This window comes from Equus asinus, chromosome 10 (genome assembly GCF_041296235.1).
Source record: "Equus asinus isolate D_3611 breed Donkey chromosome 10, EquAss-T2T_v2, whole genome shotgun sequence".
Taxonomy (NCBI): domain Eukaryota; kingdom Metazoa; phylum Chordata; class Mammalia; order Perissodactyla; family Equidae; genus Equus; species Equus asinus.
Window position 1 is genome coordinate 80,204,052 of NC_091799.1, and position 14,780 is coordinate 80,218,831.

The 14,780-nt window shown below is 36.2% G+C and overlaps 1 protein-coding gene across 3 annotated transcripts in view; it reads left to right on the forward strand.

Annotated features, from left to right (window-relative positions):
• The window catches only part of LMBRD2 (LMBR1 domain containing 2), a 49,488-nt gene that overhangs the window by 658 nt on the left and 34,050 nt on the right, over positions 1-14,780 (forward strand). For all 3 annotated transcript variants that reach the window (XM_014831174.3, XM_014831175.3, XM_044779419.2), the window contains exons 2-6: positions 5,863-6,096; positions 6,358-6,452; positions 8,064-8,159; positions 10,790-10,957; positions 12,124-12,334. In XM_014831174.3, coding sequence (XP_014686660.1) covers positions 5,923-6,096; positions 6,358-6,452; positions 8,064-8,159; positions 10,790-10,957; positions 12,124-12,334 — 744 coding nt within the window. In that variant the 5' untranslated portion in view covers positions 5,863-5,922. The remainder of the gene's footprint in view (positions 1-5,862; positions 6,097-6,357; positions 6,453-8,063; positions 8,160-10,789; positions 10,958-12,123; positions 12,335-14,780) is intronic.

A 14,780-nucleotide genomic window follows, 5' to 3' on the forward strand; every position in this document is an offset into this window, starting at 1 on the left:
TTCCAAGTAGGATGACCATGCGAGATCCATTGTGCAAACCTCACTGTAACGGTGACCCCGGGAAATCAGGGGAAGAGGGAAGGGGAATAAATTCCAACCCTAGTGAAAATGGAGAGGATTTATAAAGTTCAGAAGCAAGCAGGCCAGCCTCATCTCAAAAATATTAGTTCAGCTTGCTGTATGACACACTTTCTTCTTTCTTTATAAAAAATGATTCTTATTTCTTTAAACAATGATTCATTTCTTTAAAAAAATGAATTAAAGCTCCCTTGCCCAGGTATGTGCTTGTTTCAAGGTTGGTGCTTAGCTCGAAAAGTAACCGCATCTTACCTGAGGAAGGTATTCATGAACCTTCAGCTTGTTCTTGAAAGTAGGTGAAATTGGTGTGAAGAAGGGATCCGTTCACAAATCGATTTTGGTTGAAACTAGGTAGAGAATACTATGCTGAATGTTCACAATTCGTTAAACTAACATTATATGAAAATATTTTTAAGTGCAGTATTCTGATTTTTTACGTAAAGCCAGCTTTCGGTTACTTTGGCTAAGGAGAAAGCAATTGCCTTCCTTTGAAATCTACATCCTTTCCCTTAAAATCACAACTCATTAGAGAAGTGTTTTTTTTTTGGTGAGGAAGATTGGCCCTGAGCTAACATCTGTTGCCAATCTTCCTCTTTTTGCTTGAGGAAGATTGTTGCTGAGCTAACATCTGTGCCAATCTTCCTCTGTTTTATGTTGGATGCTTCCACAGCGTGGTTTGATGAGCAGTGCTGGGTCTGCACCCAGGCTCCAAACCTGTGAACCCTGGGCTGCTGAAGCCGAGCCTGCCACTGGGCTGGCCCTTCAAGTGCACCCTCTTCACATGGCTCTGAGATGTGTTCTGTCTCTTCACAGCGTACAGACAAAGGAAGGGGTGTTGGGGCTACCTTGCAGATTTAGGGAGATAATCCCAATTTGTCAAGAGAGGCAAGAGGAGGGATTTCTGCCAGCGAGGATCATTTTCTTCTTTTATGAGAATGAGGGTGGGCCCAGGCTGTGGTAACCACAGAGAATGAGAAACAAAAAGCATTTGATATCATTCATAGTTTTTTGGGGGGAGTAGGGGAAGACCCATTTAGGGTAAAGCTATGCTTTCATACCATTAGGGCAATTGGTTATCTTCTAGAAACACGTTGATGTGAGGAGGCAGAGATTAGCGACTAGCATATATTAAAAGACCTACCCTGTGCCTGGAGCTCCTGCTTGGTATTTTACTTTTAGATCTCATTTGATCTTCATAGCAACCTGTGTGAGGTGATTATTTATCCTCATTTAACAGCTTAAATGGCATAAAGTCACACAATTATTGGAGTTGGGATTTAGAACCCAGGTTTACCACAGTACAATAAAACATTTGTATTTTAAAATAGTTGTAATTTTCGGCACTTATAACACTGGCAAAATTTTTCATACTTGTGTGTTTTACCTTCATATTACTGCATTGATTCTTAAATAATTTTAAAATTATGAAATAATACATATTTAAAATTACTTGAAATTAAAAGCACACATGTACAAGAAAGCACAAAGGAGAAAGTAGAAATCATCTCTTTACTACCCTTGGCAACCACTACTAGCATTTTGGTGTATATCCGTCCATGCGTATATGTGTATTTCCTGTGTATACTCCCTCAGACCCCTCTCCTGTCTCTTGGCATCTCTAAAGTGTCTCCTTGGATCTCACCTTTCTTCTAGGCTGGGGGAATCTGGTGGGCTCTTTGAATTACTGTCTGCAGTGGAGTGTTGCTCTTAGGTGGCCTCAAGCACAGATCCCTCCTCTCATCAGTCATGGCCATGGTAGCGGAATTAGTGATTTATTAAACCCTCAGCTGCTTTAGGCAACCGACAGTGATGAGACTGGTGGACATTTTTAAAACTTCCAGGACTATTTAGTACAAACATTTATGTTTCCGTTTTCACGTTTAAGTAATGCTGCTGTGAAAAATAACATTGTGGATAAATCTTTGTTCCCATTTTGGTTTTTCTTTAAGTTATTTAAAGAGGAATTACTAGGACAAAGGTATGTATCTTTTTTAAGGTTTTTGATACATATTGCCAAATTGCTGTCCTCTCCGGTAATGGGTTTTTTTAATAAGCCAAACTTGAGTTGTCCAATCTTTGTTTATATTTTTTAGATTTTAGTCAACAATTATCTTATCAATTTAATATACAAATAACTAAATTAGGTGGAGCATATGGCACCCCCAGCTTTGAAGAGAAAATTACTCAGTTGAAATAAACAAAAGAGGCTATAGGAATTCATAAGGAACCTTGGAAAGTTCTGTCATTCTGGACTGTAAAAAAGCAATTCCTCACTTGAATTTAGGTACAAGGTCGATGATATGGACTTTAAAACTAGCATTTTCTCATCTCAGGTTAGGGAAACCCCAGTTTTCATCTCCAATTTCATGGGACCCCCTAGGCCTAACTTTGTGTCATAAAAAGGCTAAAGAAGTTCAGCTTGAACAGTAGTATGGGAAACAGAATAATCCACTCCCAAGGCTGTCTACACCCTAAACCAGTAAATATGACTAGATGATCTAGGTGGGCCCAGTGAGATCAGATGAGCCCTTAAGCAGTACCTTCTCCCAGCTGAGGGCAGAAGAGGAAGTCAGAGATTCCAAGCATGAGAAGAATTTGACAAGCCATTGCTGGCTCTGAGATATGTGGGGCCATATGAAAAGACTGGAGAGAGGCCTCTCTAGAACTGAGGGCGAATACCTGCTGACACTCCGCAAGGACATGAGGATCTCAGTCCTATGACCGTAACATAATGAATTTTGCAATAGCCTGAATGTACTTAGAAATAGATTATTCCCCAGAGTCTCCAGAGAGGATCACAAATCTGCTGACACTTTGATTTCAATCTTGTGAGACCCTAAGGAGAGAACTCAATTGAGCCACGCTAGGCCTGGACCCACAGAAACTATGAGATATGGGTGTTGTTTTAAGCCACTAAGTTTATAATTGTTTATAGCAGCATAATACACAGAGCATGGGAAGAGATACAACAGTATCATCTCTTTATTACTAGAATAAAGGATCTGTAGGATCCAAAGGATTCCATTTATTCATCTGCAGTGTTTTAAAGTACTGACTATGAATCAGACCGAAAAACTGACAGCCATAGGAAAAAAAAATATTAGTAGCTAGTGGCAAGTTTATCTCTGATTTTGTTGTTTGCTTATGCCCATAATCTTACCGCCTATTATTGATGTTTTCATATATTTCTTTGTTGTCTTTTTTTAAAGACTTTTTTAAAGTCTTTTTTAATGCATATTCTGTAAAATTGTGTGTATCTAGTTTTTCAATTAATGTTATGGTAATTTTCTAATGTTTTTAAATAATCCTAATAAACATTATATCTTATACTTCAATAATATTCCATCGTTTGTTTCTGTCATACTTTATTTAGCATTTCCTTGGTTATCTATAATGTTCAGTATTCTTTTCTGTTGATTTAATGATTGTCTTATTCCTTGCACTGGACAGTTCAGGTAAATAAATATCTAGATCAAACTCTAAAGAGATTTTCACATAATTATGTTGCAGTTAAATTCACATTGAATGATGTTCTTTTAAAAGCTGGATCTTGAAGATGGTAATGGTTTTCATCAGCACATTCTACGTTGCGCTGTTGGCTAACTACTTAATCTATTTTTGGCTTAAAAATAAGATTTGACTTACTCTTATTGTGATAGTATAAGTTTTCCCATAGAATATGAAATTTGAAATTTTGAGTAGTAATTAGAAAGAGGCAGAGTTTTGAATTGTAATAAGTATTTGTAAAATCAATTTTGGAGATCATAACAAGAGTTTTATATTATCTTTGAAGTCAGCAGTAATAAAACATAGCTTATATACTAAAGTATACCACTTCTGTTTGTTCGTTCATTTATTCATTCAACAAATATTTTTCTTTTTTTTGTTTTTGCTGAGGAAGATTCGCCCTGAGCTGACATCTGCTGCTAATCTTCCTCTTTTTTTTTTTGTATGTGAGCCACCACCACAGCATGACCGCTAACAGACGAGTGGTGTAGGTGTGCGCCCAGGAACCAAACCTGGGCTGCTGAAGTGGAACATACCAAACTTAACCGCTAGGCCATCAGAGCTGGCCCTAAATATTTCTTGAATATCTGTTATATGCCAGACACTATATTAGAGACTTAGGATACAGCACTGGATAAAATAGTCAAGTCTCTGCTCTCATGGAGTCTATGTGTGAGGGGGGGATTACCTAGGAACAATAAATATAAAGAATAGACATTATATCAGGTAGATAAGTGTTTTGAAGAAAAATGTAGCAGGGTAAGGTAATAGGCAGTGACAAAAGGGGATAAATTTTAGATATTTAAGAAAAATGAAAATATTGATGGTTGAAATGCACAGAGGAATTGGAAGAAACCACTTCAACAATATAAAGAAATAGTGAAGAAAATAGTTTATTAAATGTGATTTTTGTTTGTGATAGTTCACATAGGGGTATTTCCTATATAAATTTAAATTTAGCCCGTTAAATTACTCAAACTTTCTTTGTTCTTTTTATAACTAGTTTTGGCTGGAGGTGTTTGTTGATTTGAAGTATTTTGTTGACTCTGCCTTATTTTATTTTCGTGGGTTTCATCACAGTCTTGGTTCTTTATGTTAAGATATTAATTCCTTGGAATATTTAGTCCATAGACAAACAGAAATGCTTAACATTGATTTTACAAGGGTGAAAAGTATATAATGCCTTCAGTTAGTAAAGGTGAATTGTTTCATAAGAGTAGAGAAATGTCAAATAAAGCATTTGCTGATGCCTGTATCATCAGCATTTACAACTAAAAAATATTTTCAAATGTATAACTTTTCAGTAATCATTGATAAGTTTTTCTGCATATCAAATAGATAAAGTAATTTTCTTTAAAGAAAATAAGATTTGTATAGATAAATAGAAAGCGGTAAGTATATTAAGTGAAGCGATAAATTAATAAGAATTTCAAGTCATGAAAGTTGAGTTGTTAGACAATATTAATGCTAAAGAAAAACACCATTTTGAACAGAGGAAAGGGTTACTTTCAGATGGTCTCTGTCTTTCTGTCTCTTTCTCTCTCTCTTTTAGAAAATCTTATGTAATGGGCTTTGGATGATCTTAGAAAACCTCATTTTAAGAAATATCCAGTTTCCTAGGATCTAGTCAATAGTGTATTTGTATGAAATAGTCTGTTAGGACTTACAACATTAAGGAACAAACTCCAAATGACACTGTTGAAACTGTCCATGTCTAGTATTCTTGTTTTATAGTATTTTAAGAACTTGTGTAAGTTTTGTTAAAATACGTTTTTTTCCTGAAGGTATAATTTATGTGAGATTTTTCATATATGCTTTAGAAAATAAGATATAAATACTTGAGAGTAGGAACTATCCTTTTCTTTTTATATTTTTCTTTTCTTTTTTTTCTTTTTACTTTTTGTGAAGAAGATGGGCCATGAGCTAACATGTTACAACCTTTCTCTTTTTGCTTGCAGAAGATTGTCTCTGAGCTAACATCTGTGCCAGTCTTCTTCTATTTTATGTAGGATGCTGCCACAGTGTGCTTGACAAGTGGTGCTAGGCCCCGTGCCTGTGAGCCAAACCTGCGAACCCTGGGCCACCAAAGCAGAGTGGACAAACTTAACCACTATGCCACCAGCCCAGCCCCAGAATTATCCTTTTCATCTTATTTGTAGTCCAATGTAAAGCATGACAGTTTTCCGAAGACCTTATTAATACATTAATAAATATTTAGGAAATTTTCAACTGGTCGTTTCCTATGTTAATGCTGCATATATTTTTTTTTTTTTTCAGTTTACAGATGTGATCCAGACCATGTGAATTACTTTGGTCAGTCGGAGTGAACATTCAATAATGAGTGGTGCAGCATTGGGACTCGAGATTGTTTTTGTCTTTTTTCTGGCATTATTCCTACTTCATCGATACGGAGACTTTAAGAAACAGCATAGACTTGTAATTGTTGGAACGCTGCTAGCTTGGTATCTCTGCTTTCTTATTGTCTTCATACTGCCTCTGGATGTTAGTACGGTAAGAGGTGAAACGGATTTTCACAATTTAAATGGCAGTTGTAATCATACAGCGTGCTTGAGATATGTTAGTTCTTAAGACAGCTAAATTATGTAAGGTTATATTTATATTTTGAATTTAAATGTTACTATATGAATTTGATCATTAAAAAGCATAGCCAGGAGGGTAATTTTGGGTAGATAGATTGATACACTCCAATATCCCTAAAGTACTTGATAACCCTTTGATTTTCGTTTTTAAACCATGTGTTCATTGCTTTAGACAATATACAACCGGTGCAAGCATGCTGCTGCAAACTCCAGCCCTCCCGAGAATAACAGCACTACAGGAGTGTATGCTGCTACCCCAGCTCCAAGGTATTTTTTTTTTTTTTGAATATTGTAGAGGGCAAATTGTTTAAAAATTGTCAGTTTTTACCATCTGGATTTTGTATTTATAAAAGTGTATCCTCATTCTCTACTCACCCCTTCCGCACCTCCATCCTTTGCTAGTAGACTTAATTACTTTGTATTTTCTTTAAATTTAAATCTTAAATTTAAATTTTAAATATTTGTTGGTGCATAAGGCGTTTCAGTAGATGCTAATGAGAAACTTGGAGAAGACCTGATTTTTTAGTTTTGGTTTTACCATTTACTTAGTATGTGACTTCCAAAAGCTATTTTTCCTCTCAGCCTCTGTCTTCGATCTAAAAAATGGGGCATATGTTTTCTCTTTTGCCTAATTTATAAGGTTGTAATAAAGAACAAGGAGGTTATTCTGTATGTAGCATATGCCTTTCATGTTGCACATCCTTTGAAATCATTACAGTTTTAGACCAAGAATGAATAAAGTTCAAATTATCAAAATGTTATGTTAAATTCATATCAAGCTTCCAAGTAAAAAACTAATATATGTTGACTATAGCTTTTACCAATGCTTTAGGTAATATTTTCATGTTTCTTTGTGCAGCTTTTATTATTATTTTTTTAACCTAATCTGGATAAGGGTAAATTTAAAATGTAGACATTACTCCCCTTTGAACCATCATTACAATTGATATAGATCAGCAGCAATTGTGGATTTTTGGAAGCCCTTGGACTAAGGAATATACTTACAGTCCAGGAAGACTGACTGTTAATGGAAGAATATGTGGTCAGATACACATCAGATTTTCAGAAAATTTACAGAATTATCTCTAAGTGCTGGCATGTATCTCCATAGGAGCTATGCTATAGTGATTGATTTAGTTAGCATTTCAGTTTCCAGGAATTAGTCACCTAATTTCTTCCCCCACCCTTCCCAAAAATAACCAGCCCCACAAATGGGGTGAGTGTGTATTTTAAAGGTAATCATCAATTTTAAAAGTAATCAAATCAGAGATTTAATTTTATGATGCATTTGCTTTTAAAGACTATTGCATTTTTAGATTATTAGGTGAACATTGTGTCCTCTTTTTACTCAGTGACGAAAAATACCTTGAAAGTTGAAAATTGAAGTGGTGTTCCTCTCTAGAACAGACTGTTTTGTTCCCTTTGGATGTGTTTTTTAGCTTGACAGTCAGCTTTGAATTTTAAGTTTTCTATGAAATTTTACAAATTAGAGTCAATGATTTAATATCTGAATGTAAATGAACTTTGCCACGCACGAATTAATCATGTAATTCATTTATTATTATTATTTTTATTTTTTTTTTGGTGAGGAAGATTGGCCCTGAGGTAATATTTGTTGCTGATCTTCCTCTTTTTGCTTGAAGAAGATTGTCCCTGAGCTGTCATCTGTGCCAGTCCTCCTCTATTTTTTGTATATGGGATGCCACTACAGCATGGCTTGATGAGTGGTATGTAGGTCCATGTCCAGGATCCAAACTCATGAACCCTGGGCCGCCAAAGCAGGGCATGCAAACTTAACCACTATGCCACCAGGCCAGCCCCTGTAATTCATTTAAGTTGTCATTTATGATTAATTGGCTTTAAATTGTTATTAAACAGCGAACATCCCTGTTTTAAGCCATGGAGTTACATTCCTGATGGAATCATGCCAATTTTCTGGAGGGTGGTATATTGGACATCACAATTTTTAACATGGTAAGTGGTAGTGAAGAATAAAATTTTTAAAAGTTTGGTTAAAGTAAAAAAAAGTGATTTTTTTTTTAGTGAACCTTCATGCTTTAGAATTTATTCAAATATCACTTATTTTCCCCTTAAATCTGTCCTCTCCCTTTCTGCTTGTGCAAGTCTCTCCCATCTTAAAAGAAATGAAAAACCAAACAAAAAATAAAAAACAAAAAATTTTTCTTATTATCCTTCTTTTCAAGTTATTGTTGTCTCTCTTGACCCTCTTCAGTTCATTTTTCCAGCCCCATTATTACATCAAACTGCTTTGGCTAATATCATCATCTCCTGAGTTCTGTCTGCTTAGCCCAGCCTTCTGAATTGCCTTCATGGGCTCCATTTCTGTGACTCATTTCCTAAATATTGGTATTCCCTAGGGTCCCATCTTTAGTCCTGTTGTTATCTGACTCTCCCTGCACAGCTTTAATTATAGCCATAGTTTCACTGACATGTGATGCGTTCTGAATCTTACTTTTTACCCACTGTAGCTTTGTCTTTTGGCGGTGCTCCAGACTCACATTTTATCCACTGCCTGCTGAGCATCTTAGATATCCTGCAGGGACTAAGCTCTAAAACTGGAGGTAGTGAACACTGCAAGCGAAAATCGTGCAGCAGAGTAGAGCAGTGCCCCTTTAAAGTCATGTTCATTGAACTCGACTGGGCCCTGAACATTGCCAGACTTTCCTCCTTTGTTTCTCTAGTCTACTTGCTCTTTGTTCTTCACAGCAAATCTTTCCAATCACTTCAGACCTCTGCTGTTCCCTTTGTGGCTCTCTCTCCTACCCCCTAAAAACAGTCACCTTCTCTCATAGCAGATGACTATACTTTCTACCTCAGAGTGAAAGCAGATGTCATCAGATGGCAGCTCTTTCAGCTTCTCACCAACGGACCCTATCTACCTACCCATCCGTTCTTCCTTCCCCTCCCCTTCAGTTGAAAGAGTCCCTCTTATTACAGTTAATCCTTCTTCCTGAAATATGAACCTATCCCCGTCAGCTCTTGTTACCAATACTTTCAGCTTCCAATTTCAACAAAGCATGCACAGTTCTCTCATACTTTGAAAACAAAGGGAAACAAACAAAAAGTCTCTCAAATCACAGCCCTTTCCAGCTTTTAGCTTCTACCTCAATGATCGACCCCTCATCACAGCTAAATGTTTTTTGGAGACTTTTTTTATTGAAATATAAATCAGTACAGAAAACTGCACAGATTGTTGTTTAGTTTGATTTTTTCAAAGTGAATACACCCATATAACCACTCAGATGATGATATAGAACATTAAACAGTGTCCCCAGAAGCTTTCCTCATACCCTTCTCCCAGTCTTTACCCTCCCCAAAGGTAACCATGATTCTGACTTCCATCACCATAGAATAGTTTTGCCTGTTTTTGAACTTTATATACATGGAATTAGACAATGTGTACTTTTTTGCATGTCTCTTTTTTTGCTCACATATTTGGAAGATTAATCTGTGTTGTGTTGCATATATCAGTATTCTTTCCTGTTTCATTTCTGTAAAATGTTCCATTTCATGAAAATACCATAGTTTATTCTACCCAGCTAAACTTCTTAAATGAGTTGTCTACATTTAGTTTCTCTGTTTGCTCATTGCTTACTCATTCCTCAACCCATCAAACCCTATTTTTTACCCCCACTTCTCCCCTCACCCATACAGCTTCTTAATTTACTTGACCTCTTGGCAACATTTGATTCTATTGTTTTCTCTCTCCACTTTCAAACACTTTCTTCTTCTGGTTTCTACTCCATATGCTTCTTAGTTTTCTTCCCTACCTCTCTACACAGTTCTGTCTTAGTCTCCTGTGCTGGAACCTTCTCCTGTTTCTCTACCTCTCCTTTAAAAGTTGGTATTTCTCAAGGGTCAGTGTCAGTTCTTTCCTTCTCGTTCTATGTACTCACCCTTCCAGATCTCATCTACTCATGTTGTTTCAGTACTATTGATGTGATGACTCTGGAATCTACCTGTCTTTCTAATCCTCTCTGCTGAACTCTGAAGCTGGATAGGCAGCTACTTCTGTGCAGCTCCTTTTGGATGTCTCCTAGGTACTTCAAGATCAGTATATTGACAACCAATTTTCTCCCCTCCTGCTTCTGACCACGCCACCACCCCTTACTCTGTCCCGAATAGTTCCAATGTTGTTCCCTCTCAGTTCATTCTCCATGCTGAATTCTTATCAGTCTTTAGAAAACTAAAATTAAATCGTGTCTCCTTTCTGTTAAAGAAAATGATTCCTCATTATTCTTTGAGTGCAGTCCAAACTCTTTATAAAGACCTTAAAGAAAGGCCTTTTTTAGGGTCATCTTCAGTCACTCACATTGTGGCACTCCCTACTGGTCATTGTGGCCTCCTTTGCTCCCAGGAATGCTTTGCTGTCTCCTGCCTTAGGGCCTTTGCTCTCCTCAATTTTAATATTACAAAATTATTAAATCATCTATTATAGTTTATTCAGTGTTAATAATTATTCAAAATCATATTTAATTGTGAAAAGAACTACAAGTTAAAATTGAGATTCGTGTATTTCTGGTATTTTGAAATTATGCAGACATATCAAGTGTTTTTTAATTATATTTTTTCCAACCATCTAGGATTCTGTTACCTTTCATGCAGTCATATGCAAGATCAGGAGGGTTTTCTATCACCGGAAAGATCAAAACTGCACTGATTGAGAATGCAATCTATTATGGCACCTATTTGCTGATTTTTGGAGCATTTTTAATTTATGTAGCTGTAAACCCACATTTGCACTTAGAATGGTAAGAAAAGTTGTCTTCTTAACATTGTTTCTGTGTATTTTGTTTTTAAAAATTAATTTTTATCTCATATATTCAGATAGATATTTCATCAAGAAACATATCAAGTTATATGTTTTATAGATTCCCCCAAAAGAATGTCTGAATATGGGGCCGGCCCAGTGGCGCAGCGGTTAAGTGCGCACGTTTCACTTCGGCGGCCCGGGGTTTGCCGGTTCGGATCCTGGGTGTGGACATGGCACCGCTTGGCATGCCATGCTGTGGTAGGCGTCCCACATATAAAGCAGAGGAAGATGGGCATGGATGTTAGCTCAGGGCCTGTCTTCCTCAGCAAAAAGAAGAAGTTTGGCAGCAGTTAGCTCAGGGCTAATCTTCCTCAAAAAAAAAGAATATCTGAATAATTCATATTACTAAGAAGGGAAATATGGAATAACATCTTTAATTACAGCTATTAGACAAAGGACTAATGCTTTGTCTAATAGCTATATTTTGAAAGTATTGACCTTATCAAGACTTTGGATAGTCTTTTGAATTCTAGTTTTTTTTTTATTGGAACTTGTAAGTGTTTTTTCTTCTGTTCTAACTATAGTTTGAGGGTGTATTTCTCTTTACTGTTAGATTTAGACATTGCAATAAAATTGAAATCTATATTTTACTTGTGCTCTGTAATATACGTGAAGAGGTACATCTGAAAAATTTAGTAATAGAGCCATAGTGATAATCCTCACTGTTGCATTTCTGAGATTTGTGTAGGTCTGTCTCAACATGAGTTAAAATTTTTTTAAGCTTTAAAATTTTTCAGGCTTCTCTTGGTTAATACTGAGTAAGAAGGTACCTAGTGAAAAATATGTTTTCTTCAGGAAAATCGGTACATATTTTTTGCCATGAATTATCCTAGATTTTAATTTTAACTGTAATAGAAGCAGTCTTTCCTGTGTTAAAGTTCATTTATGCAGTCACACTCTAACTTTCCATTAAAACCCACGGATTACCTGCTGTTACTTAAACAGTAGCTGAGGATTTGAAGATCTAGTTTTTAAATATAAACTCCTAGCCATCTTTTAGTGCTGTTTTCTGAGAAACCATTTAACACTAGTTAGTTTCATTTTATATTTTTGTTGGAAAAATTTATCTATCACATCTATCTGCTTGTGTTTTCTCTTTCTTAGGAACCAGCTTCAGACAATTGGGATAGCTGCTGCAAATACATGGGGTCTATTTCTTCTTGTGTTGTTGTTGGGGTATGGCTTGGTGGAAATTCCTCGGTCGTACTGGAATGGAGCAAAAAGAGGATATCTACTTATGAAAACTTATTTTAAGGCAGCCAAGTTGATGACAGAGAAAGCAGATGCAGAAGAGGCTTTAGAAGATGTCATGGAGGTAATAAGTTTAAACCTTACAATCAGTAGTCAGCAAGTTGTGTGCATCTTCTTTCTGATACACTGTTGGGCTTTAGACTGAAAATCTGGCAATGCGCAATTCTTAAGAATTGCAGAATTCTTCTAAGATGACTTCTTACTGGCAGTTCAGCTTCATGAGGTGTCATCTCCATCTTCTAACTGACAAAGATTTAGGGAGAATATATTCAACAGTGCAGGGTTGTGCTTGTTGTCTTGGGGTAACTTTTAATAGTGCCTCTTTTACTCTCGAAAGTCTCTCAGATTAAATGATAAGTTATATGATTACCCTGACAGAGTGGAAGTGAAAATAGCAATCAGAGGACACTTCTTCCTGAAAGTTTAACCAAAAGTGATCCCACCAAGTCTGGAAACCCCTTTAGATAACAGTTTGCATTAGAGTTTGTATCAATAAGTTTTGTTTCCTATCTGTAATCTTAGTAAGGCAGTTCATTTTATTCACTTGTAAAAGGCAGATGACTTGAACTAACTTCACAAAGTTGTTAAAAGTAAAAATTTCAATAATATATATAAAAATATACAACAAATTATAAAATTTTGCTGTTAAATAATAGTTTGGTTATTGATTTAAAAGGAGATTAGTGTAGGCCCTCACATTTTGCTTTTCTGGGGAAATATGCTATTCTGATAATGTTACTCTCCAACTTAAAGCCTCATGTTGAAGGTGTTTCATTTATGTTAGAATAACTCCAAAATATTTTAATGTGGCCTGTCAGAAAATAATTTGGCCCATTTGTAGCTCCCCAGCCTTATCTCAAGCCTCTGTCTTCCTCACATTGGTCAATTTTGGTTCCTCAAACTTGCTAGTGATAATGAAATAGCAAACACTTATATAGACTTAAATTTCCCAGTCTTGACTTTGGTTCCTCAAACGTAATAATGGTGATGATAATAGCAAACAAGTATGTAGCCTTCCTTGTTTGCCTATGACTTTCTGAGCACTTTACGTATATTAATGCATTTAATTCTCACAACAACCTTATGAGGGAGATTTTTTTATAGCCGTTATATTAATGAAGAAAACGAGGCACAGAGAGGTTAAGTAAGTTTCCTATGTTTACACAGCTAGTGAGTGGTAGACCCAGCAGTCTGACTTTAGTTCATGCTTTAACAGGGATTGGCAAACTTTCTGTAAAGGGCCAGATAATAAATATTTTAGGCTTTGTGTGCTACATGGTCTCTGTTGCAACTGTGTCACTGTAGCATGAAGGCAGCTGTAGACAATACGTAAATGAATGAGCGTGGTTGTGTTCCAAACAAGAACAGGTGGTGGGCCAGATGTGATCTGCTTGCCGACCCCTACCCTTACCATTACATTCATCGCCTCTCTTTTCTGTCTTTGAGTGTGCTATTCCCAAACTCTTGGAATGCTCTTTTCTCCACTCTCTTCAGCTAATTCCTACTTCATTTTCAGGTCTCAACATAAGTGAAAATTCTTCAGGAAAGCCTTCTGTCTAGTTTCCTGGGGCTGTCATAATAAAGTACCGCAAAATCGGTGGTTTAAACAACAGAAATTTATTGTCTCACAGTTCTGGAAGCTAAAAGTCCAAAGCCAAGGTGTCAGTAGCGTTGGTTCCCTCAGAGGGCTGTAGGGAGAGTCTGAACTATGCCTCTCTCCTAACTTCTGGTGGTTTGCCGGCAACCTTTGGTCTTCTTTGGCTTGTAGGTCTCCGCCTTCATATGCACATGGTATTTTCCCTGTGTACCTGTCCGTGTGCAAATGTCCCCTTTTTATGAGGACGCCAGTCATGTTAGATTAGACGTCCCCTGCACTCCAGTATGACCTCATCTTAATTTAACCAGTTATATCTGCAGCAATCCTATTTCCAAATAAGATCACATTCTCGGGTACTAGGTGGTCAGGACTTGAACATAAGAATTTTTAGGGGCGCATAATTCAACCTGTGGCAACTTCCCTGGTCATCCAGACTCTTAGACTCTTGGCAACCATTTTTAAGTGCATGGATAAATGAACAAAAGAATGTACACTGTGACTGAAAAATTTTATCTTGACTTTGCAGCTTATATTCCCTGTAAAATGTAAGAACTGTAGCAGAAAACATTGATTCAAAATGTAGGAGTAAATCTCCTGTAAATAGTATTCTGTTACATTTCCTCAGGCATATGGTGGATATTATTACATTTTTCAAAAGAAAATTTTTTATATTTATATTTGAAATTTGGAATTATTTTGAAAAAATATTTTAAAAATTTATATTTCATACAATAAAATAATTAATAGAAGGTAATTTAAATTTGATACTGTTCCCTCAAAAGTTGGTGTTAAATTCAGTTGTTTCGGATTTGAGGAATATGGATTTCACCATTCATTCAGTATTCCTTCAACGAAAGTAAGTCTGGTTTTTTATTAGAGATCTGGATTTTGCTAGGAGGAATCTTCAATGTCT